Source organism: Sitophilus oryzae, unplaced genomic scaffold, assembly GCF_002938485.1.
Source record: "Sitophilus oryzae breed Bouriz unplaced genomic scaffold, Soryzae_2.0 scaffold_1442_pilon_pilon, whole genome shotgun sequence".
NCBI classification, from domain to species: Eukaryota; Metazoa; Arthropoda; class Insecta; order Coleoptera; family Curculionidae; genus Sitophilus; species Sitophilus oryzae.
The window spans coordinates 956,752-977,473 of record NW_022146107.1 but is presented as its reverse complement, the minus strand read 5'-3'; the positions used below and the strand labels follow the sequence as shown (position 1 = coordinate 977,473).

At 35.0% G+C, this 20,722-nt stretch overlaps 4 protein-coding genes across 4 annotated transcripts; 1 reads left to right on the top strand and 3 right to left on the bottom strand.

The window, feature by feature from the left end:
• Positions 1 to 420: 420 nt before the first annotated feature.
• LOC115877198 (piggyBac transposable element-derived protein 5-like) lies at positions 421 to 1,800 on the bottom strand. The gene has a single exon (XM_030893357.1). It carries the CDS (start codon positions 1,798 to 1,800, stop codon positions 421 to 423), a length of 1,380 nt encoding a protein of 459 aa, XP_030749217.1.
• A 7,335-nt stretch (positions 1,801 to 9,135) lies between these two features.
• On the bottom strand, positions 9,136 to 9,552 carry LOC115877196. The gene has a single exon (XM_030893356.1). The coding sequence runs from the start codon at positions 9,550 to 9,552 to the stop codon at positions 9,136 to 9,138; it is 417 nt and encodes a 138-aa protein (XP_030749216.1).
• A 488-nt stretch (positions 9,553 to 10,040) lies between these two features.
• Positions 10,041 to 11,246, top strand: LOC115877195. Its single transcript, XM_030893355.1, has 6 exons — positions 10,041 to 10,129; positions 10,184 to 10,409; positions 10,559 to 10,761; positions 10,868 to 10,948; positions 11,004 to 11,099; positions 11,158 to 11,246. The coding sequence occupies exons 3-6, from the start codon at positions 10,644 to 10,646 to the stop codon at positions 11,244 to 11,246; spliced, it is 384 nt and encodes a 127-aa protein (XP_030749215.1). The 5' UTR covers positions 10,041 to 10,129; positions 10,184 to 10,409; positions 10,559 to 10,643.
• Positions 11,247 to 11,504: 258 nt separating this feature from the next.
• LOC115877017 (putative nuclease HARBI1) lies at positions 11,505 to 15,227 on the bottom strand. The gene is made up of 4 exons (XM_030893079.1): positions 12,613 to 15,227; positions 12,287 to 12,551; positions 12,042 to 12,231; positions 11,505 to 11,981 (listed from the first exon to the last, which is right to left on the bottom strand). Exons 1-4 carry the CDS (start codon positions 12,630 to 12,632, stop codon positions 11,674 to 11,676), a joined length of 783 nt encoding a protein of 260 aa, XP_030748939.1. The 5' UTR covers positions 12,633 to 15,227; the 3' UTR covers positions 11,505 to 11,673.
• Between the last annotated feature and the right edge of the window lie 5,495 nt (positions 15,228 to 20,722).

Below are 20,722 nucleotides of genomic sequence, written 5' to 3'. Positions count from 1 at the left end.
CTTTTCTTATTCTCCATCTTCATCTTTTGAACAACAAGAACAAACTACTGCTTTTTGAATTTTGATTTCTGCGTGTAAGGGACAAACATATTTGTGGCACTTGTCACATTTTGTGGAATATTTGTTATCGTTTCCACGGCACTGGAAGCATCGACTCCTTTTGGCGCCTATGTTGGGCGTTGGTAGCTTCTTTTTTATTGAAACTCCTGTACTTTCAATAGCATGACATACAGTTGCGGAAAACCCTCTACCATCCTCATGAATTTGTTCTGCGCGTCGTACAATATGGTTATGAGTCAACATATCACCTAGTTCTTCCAAAAAAAGTTTCCTTCTGACTTTTAGGTTACCATTAGAACTCTTCCATTGTGGATTTTTCAGAATCCAGATGACGAAGGCATTATATGACGCTATGTCAAGTCAATTATAAAATAAACGTAAAGGCCATCTTCTACTGATCCTTTTGGAACTGTATTCACGTACAATTTTATCCAAGCAATCTACGCCACTTTTTGTCTCATTATAAGAAGTTATTATGCTAGGCTTGAATTTCAGATCTTCTCCGGCGATATCGTGTTCATGATGCATTGAAGATAGAAGTACAACAAATTTATTGCGCTTCGTAACGTAGGACACCAAGGTAAGATTCCGTGTAAAAAGGAACTGTGAAGAATACGTAGCTCTTTCGCGAATATCTAATAAGCTCTTCGGCAAGTCTTTGCGAGTTTTGCGGATTGTGCCAACAATTGTTAGATTCTGGGACAAGAGTTCTTCTGCTAAGGTTATGTCGGTGAAAAAATTATCAGTTGTTATATTTCGTCCTCTACCATACCAGTGGCTTGCTAAAGTTTTTACAACTCGAGGACCTTGATTCTTTTCTGCTATGCCATTCAATTTTCCTAAATACACTTCAAAATTGCAACAATAGTAATTGCCTGGTTTACTTGGTATATAAACTTTGAATGAGCAACGACCTCGGAAAGTTACCAACTGCTCATCAATAGTCCCAAAAGCTGAAGGTTTGTAAGATTCTCTGCAATTCTTAGCAAATATGTCAGTAATCTCACGAATCGGGGCAAGCTTATCTTGTTCCTTTCTCTCGGCTCTTGTAGACAAATCATCAAAACGAAGGTGGCGTAAGATGTCAGAAAATCGATTTCTGGACATAGTGGCCTGATAAATTGGCCTGGTAAAAGCATTGTTTGTAGTCGACCATAAATTGCGTACACTTTCTTTTGCTTCACGGAATCTACCAGCAAGAATAAGGACTCCAAGAAAGGCAAGCATTTCTGTAGTGTCTACTTCAATCCATGTCTCCAACTTGTCTTCATGGCATTCATTATAAGTCTTTATAAAATCGTTAGCTTTTTTGTTTGTATATTTTATGATAATATCCAACATATTTTCAGAAAAGAAAAGCTTGAAGCAGTCAGTAATAGAATTCACATCCTTACTTCTATTTGTGAGACCTTTATCTTCTTGCAAGATATTGCATGATCTGGATTTTCCTGTTTTAGGCGCTACAGTATACCATGTACGATTATCTACATCATAGGACTGCCTATTGCGCAAAGTTTCGTCTTCCAATTGGTCAGGTAACTGCACTTCTTCCTCTTCTAACTCATGAAATGAAAGGCTTCCTTCGTGTATCTCAGCTTCACCATCCGAGAGGTCCTCATCACTCGAGAAATCACTAAATGCCTGCTCTAAAGGTAATTCTTTATCGCACTCGTCATCTGAAGACTGCATCAGAATATCGTAGAGCTCCTTGTCGGACAAACCCTTATTTTTAGACCACATCGCACTTTACTGTTTTTTATTGAAAAAAAATAATGATCTTCACGAGGCAGCGTTAGATAGTAAACTGAATGACGAATAAATAAATTACGACTAAATGCTAACCATGCTATGACTTGTCGATTTGGGGAGTTTTAGCCTATAACGGTTATTCTCAAAACCGGGTCGTCGGTGACCCAGAGGCAGATTTCGGAGAAATGTATTTTTTTTTTAAATTCGTACTAAAAACAATATGCTTATGATATGTTAGGAGAATTCATGGAGGATCACTGAAAAAAAAAGCACGGGGGCGAAAATTATTTGTGGAATTCTATGTTTCGGGTCATCGATGACCCACTTTCGGTAAGGCTAGGGTTAAGATCCTTGTATTGTTTCGGGGTAGGACTAAGTATTTTCGTTAATTCGTTCCGTTTAAGTTAGTTTCCTATTTTAGCAGTTAACACGAACTAATTGTGCTTGTGCCTGACATTGTGAAGTTATGAAAAAATAAATAGAAGATTCCAGTTGAATACGAACAATATGAACATAGAAGATGAAGATGTAGACTTAACAATTTTTGACAAGTCTTCAATCATGGATCCTAGATTTAAAAGCTCCTTGCCTGAAAATAAATAAAAATGATACTTAGATATCTGCAACTGATATTAGAAAGATTTAATAATTCATGCGAAGAAGAGCGAAATGCAGTGAGCTCAAGCGCAATGGATTTTCTCTTTCCGAAACCATCAGGCAGTAAGAAGTTGAAAGATACATTCAAGAGCAAGATCTCGACAATAATAGATGTCCACTAAAATGGTGGGAAGCCAATGAAAAAAAATATCCAAAGTTGTCAAATCTAGCGAGCAAATTCCTGTGGATTCCCGCGACCTCCACACCTTCCGAAAGAGTGTTTTCAATAGCAGGGAATATTGTTCGCGTCAAGAGAAGTTGCCTTTCTTCGGAAAATATAGACATATTAGTATTTTTATATGAAAACATATATGGTGCAACACCCTGCATCAAATTAAAATATTTTGTTTTGTTTGAAAATTAAATAAGTTTTGCTGCAAATTAAACTATTTTTTTATGCTCATAATTTATAAATTTCCCTCGAAATTACTATAACCGGGATATGGGATCCGATTTTAAGATCCGAATCTCAGATCCGAATCTTAGATCCGAGTCTATCGATATGTATCGATACGGATAAATCCGGATCCGAATTTTTTAAAGGATCCCCGACCCGTTTTAGTTTTCAGTTTTTTTAGTACAAGATTTTTATAATTTAGTGTTTAATTAAACGTGCTTTTAATTACATTAACGTGTTGTTAACAAATTCAAAACAAAAATTGGACTTTCGGCCACTAATCGCACTAATGGGCCACCCTGTATATAATAATAAATTCAACTTTCGTTGAAGTAGTTGGTTGAATAATACTTTAATGAAAGCTGATGAAAGTTTGAAATGTTAAATTCCAAAAAAGTAAAGTTCGCTCCGTTCTTATTCAAATTTCAAGATATGACTAGTTTTGTGTGAGATTGTTTGACCTACTATTTTATTGATATCTGTGAATAATGAAATAAGTCAAAAAAATGATAAGAGGCCGCTTCGGTCAGATGAACTTATGGAGTTAGCTGCTAATTTTAGCTTCTTATCTGATGATGATAATGATATAAGCGAGAGTTCCAATGAGAGCAGTGAAGAAGAGGATCACGTAGAAGAAGAGCCGTTTCTGGAAGTGAGTACTGTCCGTCTGAGTATAGAAGTGATCATAGTGAAGATGAAGAATATTTCGTACCCAAGAAAAAGGTAAAATCGATTAATTCAGAAGGAAATGTGATTTCAGTAACTCAGACCCATATTACCGAAACCCATCAAAATACTGAGTGTATATAGTGATCATTTCGAGACAGATAGTATAGAAAATAGTCAAGAAATAGAGGTTCTAGAAGATGAATCGACTGATGAAGCAAGTAATAATATATATTTACGAGAAAGGAGGTTGAAAACTGTTTCAAAACAATCTTCAGCAAGGACTGAACTCCAAAGAGAAACTTGGTTCATATAATTCCTCGGCCCACCCAGGTAAACACAGATAATGTCTCCGGTAGATGCTTTCAAGACATTTGTCTCAAACCCCGTTGTTGATATAATATTGGAACATACTTACACATTACACATTATAAAATAATATGATAACTGTACGAGCTGCAAAATATAAGGTAAAATCCGCTACCAACTCCGCTACTCTCCAGCCACTAAAGATGAATTGTTATCTTTGATTGGGCTCTTGATATCTTGTGGCTGTTATGAAAAATAATCAGTTAATTAATGGCTGTTATGAAAAATTAATCAGTTATTAATCATTACTTCTTTTTGACAAACGAAAATGTGGCATTACCTATAAATCAACAATGAGCAGAGAACGATTTATGTTTTTACTAGACTGTTTAAGAGTCGATGAAAAAGTTACTAGACTTGAAAGAAAAACAATCGACCCATTTGCTGCTATTCCAGATATACTATGGGATATTTTTATAGACAACTGTAAAAATGCTTATGTACCTAGCACGTATATAACAACAGACGAGCAATTGCTAGCTTTTCGCGGTAAGTGCTCTTACCGCATGTACATCCCGAATAAGCCAGAAAAATATAGCCTAAAAATCATAATGATCTGCGACGTAGCTTCCAAATATATGGTAAATGCAGCTCCATACCTTGGCAAGAAGGCAAGTACTGGAGGTTTACCCCTAGCAGAGTATTTTTAGCTATTTTCAGCTAAAATGTTCTTTTGTCAGTAATAAAGTAGCTTATCCTGAAAGTCTGGGTACTGTTGTGAATAGTACCCAGACAAAAGAGTACCTTTTGACAAAAGAACCTTTTAGCTGAAAATAGCCTTGATAAAGACGTAAATAAACGTCGAAACGTCGGCAATTTTTTAAATAAAAGGTTGTTTATTTCCTGGTTCTAAACTTGCTAACGCCATTTCATATAGAACATAAGGACGCAAATCTACTACATTACTTCAGATTTATATGCAGATGTTGAAAAAGAGCATTTTGAGGATTACACGAGGTCCCTGACAAAGCCTAAGCGTATAATTAAAAGAAAACTGCAAAGTGGCTCTGAAGAAGAATTTAGTGATAGGGAACAACAAAATAGCTCGCAAAATAATAAAATTAATCGGAAAAAAACGAAGCTACCACGTCCCCCCAGGATAACTGGCATAACAGGTTACTGTTAGTATTGGTACCTAATTGTTTGTTGTATTTATCTTTTGAAAAACAGTTAAATGCAGTAAGTGCAATTTTGCCTCAGAGGATGCAGTTTGGTGAACAGTTATCAAAATGGTACAAGTAGTGGTACTTATAGGATAGGTTTTTTTTTCAAAACTCGATATTTTTACAGTTCGTGTTTCTTTAAATTACATGAACTGTCAAAATGCAATGCAACTTCACAATCACCACGTATCTAAAAACTGAAGCGAGCTACAAATATTTTGTTTACAGCTTCTTTTGCTTCGCAAAAAAATAACAAGTAATTTGCAAACTGCAACTCTGTGTCTTTATTAATAGGAAGCTCTTAAAACCCTATAAAATTAGAGACACCTTGTATTATATTACAATAATTTGTAATATAATACTAATTACTAAAATACTAATCATAATTATTATTATAATAAATTGTAGGAACTGCTCAACAACTAGATGTCGAAGAAACTGATGATGAGTACCAATACTCATCCCAAAGGAAAAAAACCCTACTAATTCGCCTTCACAAGGGCTCAATTAAGGAAATCACATACATTTTTTAATCCGTCGACTCATCTACCTTCTACGAGCTCTCGTACGAGCCTATGTTTCACACCAAAAGTGCAAACCGAGGTAAAAACCTATAAATCTCCTAGATTCGAGCCTAGATTTCCCTCAACTACCTACAGCAATAATACAGACGATTTGCAAAATAATACTGATAAGCTTTTTAAAATTAAAAAACAAGTTTATAGTTTATATACAATACGTTTTATTTTAAGTTTTAATTGGTTTTTGATATGTGGTTTCCTTTTTACGATAGCATTTCTTATGGAATTGTATTGGAATGGTTTCAACATTTCCTGTAGATTCCATGCACTGTTTATATCTAGGCGTTATGAAAATACCTCTCCTTACATGGACGGGTGGAGACTTGCCTGTCCGCCTATGTGGTCGTGAAGTTTTAAATATATCGGAAATCTTATTTTTTACAAAGACTTTGTTGTCTCAGAATTTAATCAAAAACCCCGTCCTCTTTCAGACCTTACTCGCTTCAAAGCCACCGAATTTAGAACATTTTTAGTGTACGTAGATATTATTGTTTTAAAAGATATTAATGAGGCTATTTATGAGCATTTTCTTTTATTACATGTTATTTATTCATGAGAAGGTTTGAAGTGGAGGCTAGGAATCAGTTTGAGTATTTTCCAAGAGTATGGTTTAGGTGTGGATGATATTTTTGCTGTTTTTGACACACATTCAGACATCATAGATAATTTTATTTCTAAGTTAAATAATCGTTTTCCTTCCATTAAATTTAAGCATGAAATTGAGAACAACGACAGATTACCATTTCTAGATGTATTAGTTATTAGAAATACTAATAATTGCCTGGAATCTATAGGAAAAATACGACCACACGCAGATATATTCCTAATGAATCACATCATAGTATTGAACATAAAATGGCTAGTTTAAATGTCTTAGTTCATAGATTACTTAGTTTTCCACTTTCCAACGAAAGATATGAAATAGAAAGAGATTTCATTAGGAATGTAGCTGAGTGTAATGGATATTCTCCTTCACTAGTTGATAAATTAATTAGAAAACATAGGTATAGGTTAATGATTTCTGAAAATTCGACTTTTCAAGTGGAGAAAGATACGTCTAAATATTTTTCGATACCGTTTGATAGAGAGTTATCCCGTGGTCTAAAAGGAATTTTTAAGAATGTCAATTATAAACTTAGTGCTAATAATAAATTACAACAATTATTAGGTAATCCAAAGGATAAAACACCTCCACTGGAAAGGTCGGGTATTTATGAAATTTCTTGTAAAGATTGTGATCAGAAATATGTTGGGCAAACTAGAAGATCAATATTAACTAGATTTAAAGAACATTTAGCTCAGATAAGATATGGTAGACCAGATAAATCTTGCGTTGCCGAACATATTGTTGATAAGGACCATTGTATAGATCTTAATAATTTAAAATTAATTAAACAAGTCTCAAATTACAGGCAATTAGATGCATATGAAAGCACAAGAATTAATAAATGTAAAGATAGTATGAACAGAGACAACTTTGTTCCTACTACTCTAGAGGCGGAAATCTAACTGTTACGCTCAGTGGGCTCTGACTCGGTTGGCTAGATTTTGCCACACCCACTCGGTACCCACTGGGCGAGTATATAAACGCTCAACTTGTAGATTGTACTTGAGTTTATAATCATCTGCTGATAATGCTAACATGGTTAGCGAAACGCGCGTCCAGTGTAAAAGTAAAAGTGTTTTGGGTGTATTGTGGTAATTTAGTGTTTTTATTTTGCTGTGTAACACCAAAGGTTCCAACCCTCAACTGTAATCACGGGTTGCAAAGCAAAAGAATAGAGAAACGTAACATTTAGTTACTCTACAGCCACGGCCCTTTTTATCTTTAATCAATAATGGCCCACAATAATCAACCCCTGTTATATAAAATGGTGGAGCAGGATGTATTCGACTCTTTGGGCCATATCATGAGCAGCCTATTTGGGCCATATCATGAGACATAGCAAGTATGAATTCCTTCAGCTCATCATCGAGGGTAAAATTGAGGAAAAGCGCGGACCCGGACGACGGCAATGCTCCTGGCTGAAGAACATCAGAGATTGGACAGGCCTGGACTCACATACTTTGCTGAGAAGAGCGAACAATAGAGAGGAATTTGCCATGGTTGTTGCCGATCTTCACTGAATGGAGAAGGCACTTTAAGAAGAAGAAGGAGTTAATACTTTCGGTTTTGCCCGAAAACATATAACGCAGTCATGAACGGTTTTTCTGGCTAAGCTACGACCTGAAATGCCAAAAGTTTTCACGAAGAGAGTATAAAATTTGCTGCGGTCCAGCGTGAAGCAGCTTTACATGTTCTTGCTTGAAAAGAAGTTTTGTAAATATATGTTTTACTGACAGCAAAATGGGGTGCTTTTTATTGTAAGGTAAAACCGAGTGTTTTAGTCTGCCACCGACTCTTATTATGCCATCATCGTCTAAGAACGGTGAAAGCTTTGTGATTGTACCTTTGAGTTTATTCGGAGCCTTAGCTAAAATATTTATTTCATCTTGAAACGATTCACGTTGTGAGATATTTACTAATATAAACAAAGCCATAGTGATTTCCTTGCAGAGCAATGGACCGTATTTTTTATTAGCCCCTTTTTTAACACAATTTTCTTTAAATCCTAAGCAATAAGAAATAACGCGATTTAATCTAGATATATCGGAATATTTCTCAAAAAGCGAAAATGACGAATTTGATATCTCGGCATGTAAATGCACGGTGTTTTTAAATTCGGGAAGCTCGCTTTGCAAGTCTGGCAAAAATGGCCAAGTAGATTCATCACGTTTTAAGAAAGTGGGACCGTTCTAATAGAGATCAAGTACCGCTAAATCTTTTGGCATAACTCCGCGAGATACTGGGTCAGCAGGATTTTCAGAAGTCGGTACGTGTCGCCAATTCCGCGCTTCTGTGAATTCTTGAATTCTTGCAACGCGATGTTTGCCAACCTAAAACTGCTGTGGAGTCTGACCAATAAACTGCACGATCTATGCAAGTATTCAATGAAGTTTTAACTTTCTCAACAAGTTGCACCAACAAAAGTGCAGCCATCAGCTCTAAACGAGGCACTGTTTGTGTTTTAAGGGGGGCAACCTTTAACTTCGCGCAAATCAACTCGATTTCGAAGACTCCATCGCTATTTTTACTTCTTGCATAAACACATGCCCCCATGGCACACATTGATGCATCTGCGAAACTTTGAATCTCAATAACATTTGAATCTGAACACGTGACCTATCGCTTGATTATTAATGATCTTAACTCATTATGAAATTGTAGCCATTTGCTGTGCAAATAATTTGGAAGACTTTTATCCCACGACAACTTTTCGGACCACAATTCCTGCAGGATTAGCTATGCTATTATAATTGAAGGGCTCAAGAGACCCAAAAGGGTCGAAAATCTGTGAAGTTTCTGACAAAATTAAACGTTTAGTGACATTTTTACTTGCAGAATCATTGATACTGTAAGCTAAGCTGTCGGTTTGAGCACTACAAATTAAACCTAACGTTTGTGATTTTCACGCGCGCCGAAATCAATAATATCTAATTTTTCGTTGAATTGAATGTGCGCCAAAATTTCCGGAGAATTAGAAATCCATTTTCTTAACTCGAAACAACCCTTTTTCAAATATCGTGTTACCTCATTGGCTATAAAAATAGCATCATCTATGGAATCACCTCCGCTAAGAAAATCATCAACATAAAAATGATTTTTAATAACATCAGAAATTACTGGAGATTCTTCACTACATTCCAAACCAATGTGGTGTAGGCATCTTATGGCCAAAAAAGCAGCTGCTGACATTCCGTATGTGATAGTTGCTAATTCAAAAATTTCAATTGGACTATCAGGGTTTTCGCGCCATAAAATACGCTGCAGACTTCGCTGATCAGGATTTACTAAGCACATGCGGTACATTTTCTCCACGTCTGCCACTATAACGAAGTTATATTTTCTGAATTGAGTAAGAGCAGAGAATAAATCGGGCTGAATAGTTGCTCCTACTCTCTGTATATCATTCAAAGAATAGCCAGAACTAGTGACGCATGAAGCGTCAAAGACTACGCGTAGCTTGGTGGTAAGGCTACTCGCCTTATTGCCTTATTGCCAGTCGGTACTTGAGTCGATCTCAGGCTTGAGCATGGCCTTAGATGAAAAATGCGTACTATAGACGAGACTTGGTCAAGAAAGCGACAAACTGCGCATGTGTAACTTGAGACGTACTCAAGAACGGCAAGCATCTTGCTTAAGTATTGCCACAGAGCAATATTTGGGACAAAAACCACAGCTTAACAATTTATTTTCTTTGTTGATTTGTTTAGCTGTGCTTTTTTTAGTGCTGCGACGCCGACGCGTCATTCTTACGCCAACTGCCAAACCGATCAGTTTGTTTGTGGTTTGTTTCCAGAGTTGTTTCTCAAATTTAGTTGTCTGTTGTCTTTAGTTGTTTTTTATTTTACCTTTATTTCTATTCTGTGTGTTATAATGAGTTTAGGTAAGTTCAAGATTTTAGAAAAGAATATTTTATTATAGCATTATAATTTTGTAGCAAGTGAAAGGACGCCATACACCAACCATGAAAAGTTGTTGTTGGCGAATCTAGTGGACAAGTACAAACTTGTGCTGGAAAACAAAAAAACTGATGCCAGCAACCTCCATCAGAAGCAGCGCGCGTGGGACAAAATTGCTGCGGAGTACAACGCCCAGGCCACAATGATTACCGTCAGACGCACTGCTACACAGCTAAAAAAGCTGTGGAATAATTTAAAATAAAGGTACCTTTTTTGAAAATTGATTAAAGTTTATATTTATTACTATATGGTTCTCTTTGTATACTTTATTATGTTATAACCTTTTCAAAAACTTTAATTTTTGTAAAAAATGTTATAGTCATAATAAATGCAAATATATTTATATTTTTTAGGAAAAGGAAGGCTAATACGGAGGTGAAATACCAGCGCCTCGTTACTGGTGGAGGTCCAGAGCCTTCCGAGTCACAGGACCCTGTGATGGAAGCAGTTAGCGTGGCGGCACCACATGCAGATGTGATGATGTCCTGTAAATGGGATATGACAGGCGTCTACGAGAGACAGCAAGCAGAGGAAACATCACATGCTACAATGCAAAGTACGTTTGTTATATTTTCTTTGAAACCGATAATCTTTTATAGAAATTTTCTTTTATTAACTTATTAATTGTAATACATTTGTCTAATTATTATATTTATTTTTAGACTATGAAGTCATTGAAGTGGTTGTGGAAAAAGGGGAGGAACCAGAACCAGAACCAGAGGATATTTATCCCTCCACTTCTGGTAATTCTAAAGTAAGTTATGCTTAGCTTGATTTTAATTTAATTTGTTTTTTTAGGGTTGAGCATTAAAAAAATGGTCGCTGCTACTCCAAAGACCACCTTCACAGCTGACCATCCTTTATGTGCTGCCAAACAAACGGCTAGTGAAACTGGTAAATAAATTATATACAATATTCTCGTATGGTCTTGATTTTAATAATTGTGTTACAGGGCGACAAGGTCGGGCTGCCCAAAAAGAGGCAGACTTAAGGATGAGGAAGGTGGAGGAGAGCCCTCAACAACAACTCCCAACTACATAGTGTTCGACAAAAAATTGAGGAGGAAAACATGCAGGCAGCTGTTCTAAGGAGAAAAGTAGAGGAAGAAAACCTGCGGACAGCCACAGCATTGCGAAAAAAGGCTGAGATAGAGGCTGAGCTAGCTATGCTTCATATGGAGTTGTTTAAAAATAAAAACATCTAAATAGATTACCATAAAACTTTATTGTTTTATTTTAATTAACAAGTAATATTATAGTACTAATAATATTAAAAATCGAACAATGTGACTATATTTCTATCATCATTTTAACCACAAAAATTTAAACACAAATTAAAGTAATGCTTATAACATATTTATAAAAAGCATAAGGAAATTTTAAAACCAACACATTCTTACTACAATTAATATTTAAAAAAAAACACTGGTTGAATATACTACCAGTGCTATTAGCAAACAAAAATAATACTAAAAATGATTTTGTATAAATTCATTTCTAAAACCTAACCCTAACTGATCCAACGGAACATTAATATTGCCAATATCATCATCTATATTCTCAGCCACCTCGTCCTCAAAAATAAAGTTGTCTTTACATTTTACACCTAAATTATATAAAGTTGCTGTAGCACAAATTATTGCTTGGGTTGTTTCTAATTTTGTTGTCAGACCTCTATACAAGCATGGAAACCTTCGTTTATAAACACCAAACACACGTTCAACAATGTTTCTTGTACTCTTGTGAGCTCTGTTGTAGCGTTCATCACGTACATTACCTGAAAGCCACAAATTAAAAATAGATATTATAGGCAGATCTCTATGATAGAATTACTTGCCTGGATGAATTACTGGTGTCAGCAAGTATGGTCGACAAGGATATCCATTATCCCCCAAAAGAAAGCCACCCATTTGTCCTCTTTCACAAAATACTCGAAGAGCACTTCTATCGAAGATTACACTGTCATGAGCTGATCCGGGATGTCTGACAACAATATCCAACATTTCCATCTGAGGACCAACTGCAACCTAAATTAGTACATTTTTTAAAAATAATTAATAATAATTAATGTTTCTGACTCACTTGAACATTCAAGGAGAAGATGCCTTTGCGATTTCTGAAAACTTCAGCATTATCGCCTCCTGGGCTAACGATTTTTATGTGTGTACAATCTATGCATGCTGCCACCCCAGGAAATCCAGCTATTGCCTGAAACAATCGTACGTTTCGTCGCTTTTGTTCTAAGCCAGGATGCTGAATATATTCAGGCAAAAGCCTACATATTTCCTTCGAAATCATTCTTATTCTAAGGGATACCGATTGTTGACTTATTCCTCGTAAATCCCCACTAACCATTTAGAAAATTAATATTGATTATAAACATTGATTATACAAAAAAGACCACTTACCTGAAAATTTCCTGTTCCATAATAGCGTAAACAAGTTAATAGCTGTATTAAGGGTGATATGGGTAAGCCTCGGTTATTAACTCGTACTAAACGATGTATAATGCGTGGTAGTATAACCTCCAGAACAATAGCTTTTGAAAAACGGTATCGGTATCGAAAATCTTTGTCATTGTAAAAGTCAATACGATTTTCGGCATCTCGAATATACCTTTTGGGCACTCTTTCATTTTCGACTACCTCTTCCAAATAGTCGAGATACTCTCGGAAATCGTCAAAATCGTGACTTGATCCATTTATAATTATAACAAAAACGGCAAAACACAATCAAAATCAGAAACACACAGGAAAAGGCAGACAAAAGTAAAAAGACGAGTTGGAAAATTATAAAAAATTGGTTATGTTTACGCAGTGTTTCAAATGTTACATTTCAAAAATCACTAGAATTGTTACTAAAAAAAACAAATGTTACTAGACATCGCTTGCTCAAACTTTGCTTCGCCGAGAATACCCGAAGGTTTGACTATAGTAGAGACGGAATCTCAAGTCTTGAGTAAGGCCTGGCTAAGTTCGACTCAAGTCTGAGATTGAGATCGGACTATAGGTACGGCCATTAGTAACACCATGATGAGGTAGAAAATATGACTTTCGCGAATCTTCATCACCGACCTTTGACATGTGCCCCAGCGCGAGATATTCGTTTATAAATTTGACATATTCTTTTTAAAATCCGGCTTACATTTAAATTTACGCTCTAAAGATAAAAGTCGCTTTTTCGCGTTGTAATACGAATCTCCACGAACCTCAGGATCCTCCTTCAAAGGAATCGTCACAATAAATTGACCGGAGTCGGTTCGATGAACCGTTTCTACAAAATGTGATTCACAATTTTTTTCTTCTTGGGACAAGGGCCTTGAAGTAGAAACTTTCTCGATCTCCCAAAATCGCGAGAGTTGTTTGTCAATATTAAAATTAGTAAAAAATTATACTGGACAATCTTTGGTGACTTCAAACTAACAGAACCAGAGATGATCCACCCTAACTTGGTTTTCTGCAGAATAGCACCGCGGTTTGCTTGTTTTACTTGCCCTACACATATGAGATACCAAAATTGATCAGCGCTTAAAAGAATATCTATTTTCCCCGGCTTACAAAAGTCTAGATCTGCCAGTTCTAAATGGCCAGGAATTTGCAAAGAATTGTAGTCAACAGGAAAGTTGGGTAATGTACCAGCAATCTGAGGCACTACTAGACATGAAACTTCGGTACTAAAATTGTTGTGACATGAATGAATAACCAAAGTAGTTTTGTGTTTAACTGTTGACTCGGCTTGATTTAAACCACAAACCTTTATATCAATATGCGATAAATCTAGATTTAATCTTTTTGCGAAACTGGCAGTAATAAAGCTACTTTGACTCCCTGAGTCTAGTAAAGCTCGTGCTATATGCATTTTGTTATTATTATCAAATATACGAACGGAAACTGTTGATAACAAAACCTGATTTTTGAAAATTGAGTTTTGTGCGGAACAAACTATACTTTCCGAATTTGATTTCTCCTTTTCCTGACTATCTTTGATAGTGTTAGAAAAATGCAAAAGGTTGTTGTGACGACCTTTACAAGTTTTGCAGGAGCTAGAACGACATTGTTTTACTAAATGTCCCGGTCGCAAACAATTAATGCACAACCTCTTCTTTTTTACGCGATTCAGACGGTCGTTGACGCTCAATTTTAGAAAATCCGCACAGTCCTGGTAACCTTACATTACTAGTCAAACCCGCGCCGGTGGCAGACCTTACGGAATGCACACTACCTCCCGCTTCGCTCGAATAACTAGGATCGGCACCGGCGGCGGCGACGGCGGATTTGTTGCGAAACTTTTTGGCTTTTCCCAGAACGGAATGAAACTCCCGGTCGAAGTTCTCCCTTTCTTTAAATTGCGCATCGATATCGGGCGAAAATTGATCAATTTCCATCTGTATTTGTTCAAACTCGTCTAGTACAGATGCAAATCGTTCAATTCTTTCTTCTAATTCATTAAGTAAATTAAGCTGTGTGATGAGGAAGTCCGGAAATTGAGCTATTATTTGGTCAACAAATTTAGAAAAAATAGTTACTTTTGCTTTGATACTACCCCGTTTACGAATTAGCTTATCTAATTCTTGCATGATTATTTAGCGATTGAGTAAAATGCGATTAAAAAAAACTACAATTACGTGCACAAATTGTGACCGCCCTGTAAAAGGATATCAGGAGTATCGATAATAATGTGGGAAACTAGGAAAATAAAGGATTACTCACTTTGGCGTCTTCTTCTGGGCAGGCACTTATGCATACAAAATGGCGACCAAACTTTCATTAATTGCTTTTAATGACAAAAGATCCGGCTCGATGGACCAAAATATGTTTAAACTTTGTTGGTGGATTGTATCTAACTTTTAGATGTGTACTAGTGTTTCCAAATGAAACAAGAAATCGAAAAACAAGTGTTTATTAAAAAATAAACAGTACAAAAAAATTAGGAATACTGCGTTTTTGTCAGCCGCCTACAAAAACAAAGATCTATCTCTCTTGTCGCCGATCGTCCCTCTAGACGACGACGCACAGTGCTTCGAACGTATGGCTCTAGAGGACAAAAATGCAAAACTTCTCTTTTATTGTAGGCAATTTATTCAAACTAGGTTTATTTGACACAAATGATGAGTACTCTCATTGTACTAAATGATGATGTTCTTAGTCCCACGTTTATGAAAAAAATCTTATAAATAATAAAAATGTTGGAGCTGTGTTCCATCTAAGGAAATAATAATTTATAGTATGAAAACGGTGTCAGTATTAAATAAATCCCTGTGATAAAAAATAATTGAAATAACATTAGAACATGATTTCTACAATATAAACGTAAATATAAGATAAAAATGTTTTTCTTTAATGAAAAAGAAACATTAATGTTATATTTAATTAAAAAAAAAGTTAAGATACTATAAATTTACTTTAGGACAACAAAATGCATAGATCGTAACTACTCTGATTCAGAAGAATCACTGCTGACAGAATCTTCTAAATTTATAGTATCCAAATCACAGGTAGAAGAAGTATCCTCACATACTCGTATAAGATATTTCTGTACATCATTTTCTAATATGTTACTTTTTCGCGTTGTTACTGTTCTTTTTGTTGGTATGAGGGGTTCAGATGTTAATAGTTACCTCTTTAATAGACCATATCCATATATTATTTTTTCCTTTTTTTGGGTATGAGGTTTTATAATAAATTGAAAGATGGAAACTTTTTTTATGCGACGTTTCGCTCCAACATAGTGGGCTTTTTCAGGCACAAGAGGTGTCTCATTTGACTGGAAGGTTCATCAATATCTAATAAAGAACACATTTTTTGAAATACAAATAATTTTGAGTTCTTGTCCTTATGATCAAGCCAAGTATTAACCAGATCGGCATTGCTTATCAATTTTACTCCATCTGAAAAGTATTATAAAATAAAGTTCGTCGCAAGCAGAAGCAGGTGAACTATACAAAAATTAAAAGTGTATGAATATGACAACAAAAATATTCAATAAATACGATATGTTTTGATATGTTTTTTTTAAATGCCTTTTTGAAGTTTGAAAACGTAAAATTTTTATACCCATTTAAGAATCATCTTAAAAAATAAATAAAAACTAAACAATCACGAACTTGTTTAGAAATAAATTTAAAGTACATACCTTGTTTAACAATATCCATAGTGGCTTTCAATTAAGTAGGTACCGTTTAACTCCATAATATACAGAACTACTATGAATGTTATTCTTTTCACTGATAAGATAATGATCGCAAAATTTATTTTTAGTGAAAATATTTGCTAACAAAAAACGCTGTTTATGAAAAATAATATACGGGATGGTTGTAATAACCTACGAACATTGCTATAAGTATAAAATTACATATTCAGATATTAGTAAATTTTAACTTTTTTTTCGATTTTTGTCCATGGGACGAAGCACTGTGCGACGCCACGCTGCTTTCAGGGGAGGGGCACCGTGTTGCCGTTGTGCGACATAAATATTGTTTCCCTTAGAAATTACAACAATAATTTTATGTATACGGTATCAGTATTCCATTGTTAATTGTTATTGCCTTATCCGGCATCATACTGTTATTAAAATAAATAACATTATTGTAAATGCTGAAAAGGAAAATTTCATAGTAGGGCAAACATTTATGTCATATAAATCTTTTTATGTTTATCCTTTCGAATCAAAAGATCTATACATTTGCGTTGTATAAGAACTGCTACCAGAGATGGAACTATTTCCCCTTAGCAGTGTGATTACGAAATGTATGTTGTTTCCTGTTGATCTACCCCACAACATTAATAAATGTTCATCACATCATTTAGTGCGTTGCAGTGTATAAATAATTTTAAATTTTATTAGTATAATTATTTTTTTATTTAAAAGTAAAAAGTTTTATATAGTTTGTTGTTCTTTGAGGTCATACATCTAGCCATCCGTTCCTTGCCGCTTTTATGTGGTTACAGTGTGTGGTTCTCAGGCACAGTGGAGTTCACTCAAACAGACAATAGAACGGAAAGTAAAGAGCCATTTATTTTCGATGTCTAAAATACGTTAAAAACGTCGTCGTCAAGGGTTAAGTTAAAGGCTAAGCCGACATTAATTCTACGCTGAATTCGACGTCGATTTTACTATGACATTTTGATGTTGTGTCGACGTCGAAACGACCATTGAATATAAGTCTTTTCACGTCGATAACCTACGTAGATTCGACGTTATATTAACGAACCCTTACTGCTGCCGGAGAAGAAACACCGGAGTTATGGGATTCTAAAAATACAAATTACCACTTGAGGCATAATAAGTTTGACGCATGGAATGAAATTTCACAAAACATAGAAATTAATGTAGAATCGGTAAAAACAAAAATTACATCTCGTTTACCTTCATTAAGAAGAGAAAAATGGAAAATGAAGAATTCCATTGGCACGGGAAAGGGTAAGACAATTATATTACTATGTAACCCAATATAATTCAGTAATATAAAGAGAAAAAAACGGTGGAAAGTACAGACAAAATTGGCATAGACCTGAAAATAAATACAGATCTTAAAAATGAGGCCATTATTTGCAAAAGTCTCTAATCGACATAATTATCAATTTCATTCCTACATGGTATCAATTCAAAAATAAAATAGACCAGGATAATCTCATACTAAATTGTTGGCGAGGGAATAAGCCGAAGAGGGGAAAATCCAATCACGCTCAAGTGTCAATTCAATACAATGTTCGTTTAATTAAGTGCTTTAGTATTAATTTTAGTGCAAACCAAGTGCAAAGGATACTTCGTAAATTTGTGAATAAGGGAGAGCTTCCAAAAGAACGAAGAGGTGGAGACAGAGTAGGTTGCAAGAACGATGAAAAACGTAAACACATAAAAAACTTTATTCAATCCTTTTACAGAACATTTGCAGATTCTCTATTGCAGGAGCAAGACTAGCTCTCGTGTATATCTACCATGCGATTTAAATTTTAAAAAGCTTTATAGGTATTACCAACAGCGTGTTTCTGAAAATTTGCACGTGAACGTCAGTTATTTTAGAAAAATTCCGAAGGCAAATTACAATATTGCATTTCGTCCCTTAGCTAACAACACCGCTCAAGTCGAAAATTGGCGGTTTTTACATTTTAATGCCATTGGATGAAGCTGCGCATTGCGCGTCGAACCATTGGTCTCATGAAATAGATTTCGGCCAATCAGAAGCCGTAATTCAAAAAATAGTGACAGCGCTCAAGTCGGTTGGCGTCGCAACACAGAATTGCGTCCATTTATTAAAGGCAATAGCTTTCTTTCATTTCTTAAAATATCCAAAACCAAACACTGTGTCATTCTCTTTTGACTGTCAGAAGAACTTGGCATTGCCTCTATTACCAGACCAAGCTGCATATTTTAGCCAGCACATCAATTATAACAACTTTACCATAGTATTTGGAATGTCCAAAACGTAGTTAACACCTGCGAATGTATACGCATATCTATAGACAGAAGTTGATACCCAAAAAAATGTCAACACAATAGCCTCGGCAGTTAGGCATGCTTTATGCAGGCATACATTTGACCCCTCTGTCACAAACATTAACTTGTTCGCTGATGGGTGCGGCGGGCAAAACAAGAAAACCACTATGATGACAATGTTGGCATACTGGCTTCTTAAAGAATCTCCAGAAAACCTTAAACAAATTGAGCTCACATTCCCAATTTAGGGCATTCCTTTATTACGCCAGATACAGTGTTCGGATGAATAGAGAAGGAAGTAAAAAAAATCCTGTTATTGTAGAACCCATCCATTATGACGAAATAATAATAAGCAATCATGCTACAGTTGGAAGAATAGGTGTTGACTTGGGTGTACAGGGTGGGTCAAATTCGACGCTTTTAAATGGAAACACCCTTTTCTATACGAGATAGACCAAAACTAATATCGGTGTCTGGGGCTCAATTTTTGTCAAAAACATGATGGTGAAAACCGCATATCGATATCTGTTACCGTTTCGGAGTTACGGGGTGTTTTTCAAAAATATGCATTTTTAACAAATCGTTGTAACTTTTTTGCTATGGAAAATTTTGTATTTCTATGAAAACATTTCCAAAGCACCTTTTTACGTAGAATCTAATGGTTTAAGTATAATTTTTTTAACATTAATAATTTAAGAATTATCAACAGAAAGTTTGATTTTTTATATGAGACACCCTGTATATTTTTAATTTATTGAAAACAATTTAAAATTACCTTTCCAAAAATATAACACACTTAATATTTTGCTCGATTCCTCTTTGAGATATAGAGTATATAAAAATTAGCCCGCTTTAAATAAGTAGGCTTTGAACGGCACCGGCTGTAATGCAAAAAAATTCTAGCTGTGAGAATCAATTAAAACGAAAATAATATTTGCTATGAGAGATGCAGAATTTTATAACAATTTAAAGTATAATTAACCAACATCAACACATTTAAACTATATCTAATAACAATAAAAATAATCGACGGCCAACGGCTGGGATCTTGGTTAGCTATTCAATTATTCTTGAAATTGCCTGCAAAAATTTGCTGATAACTTCAGCGTTCTGTTAGGTTAGGTTAGGTTAGGTTGTAGTATATTGGAAAAATATGTTTTCGAGTTCCATTAAGGGCATATCATCAATAAGGGGTCCAAAGCCTACCTACTTGTAAAAAGAGGCGAACTTTTAAAAATTCTGTATTTCGAAGGGGATAATAACAAAATATCAATTGCGCTATATTTTTGGAAAGGTAATTTTAAATTCTTTTCAATTAATTAAAAATATAGAGGGTGTCCCAAATAAAAAATCAATTTTTCTGTTGATAACTCCTAAATTATTCATTTAAAAAAAATATACTTAAACCATTAAATTCTACATAAAAAGGTGCTTTGGAAATGTTTTCATAGAAATACAAAATTTTCCATAGCAAAAAAGTTACAGCGATTTGTTAAAAATGGACATTTTTAAAAAACACCCCGTAACTCCGAAACGGTAACAAATATTGATGTGCGGTTTTCACCATCATGTTTTTGACAAAAATTGAGCTCCAGACACCGATATTAGTTTTCGTCTATCTCCTATAGAAAAGGGTGTTTCCATTTAAAAGCGACGAATTTGGCCCACCCTGTACAAGATTGGAAAAGCGAAACAAAAAGAAATATTAAAGTTCCTGGAGCCTGGCATTTCAAATTTAACAACGCGAAACGATTTATTTTTCATAAAAAGGAACAGACGGTTTTAATTCAAGGTGAGATTAATTACTGTACTAACAATGGAACACCTAAAGGCGTTTGTCAGAAAAATTGTTCGATTTCATCCATTCCGCCAGTTGAAGTGTTGCTAAGCAAAAAACTTAAAAAAGGGGATAAAACTTCTATTATTAGTTTGCTAGTTAAGCATTACGGCGAAGATTGGATAAAACTGGCAGAACTGGCCTTCTACAAAATTTTGCGAGATGAAGCTGCTCAAAGTTAAAAAAAATGAAGAAGACAACACATAATTTAATTTTTTTTATTTCCATGTTTTGAATTTTTGTTT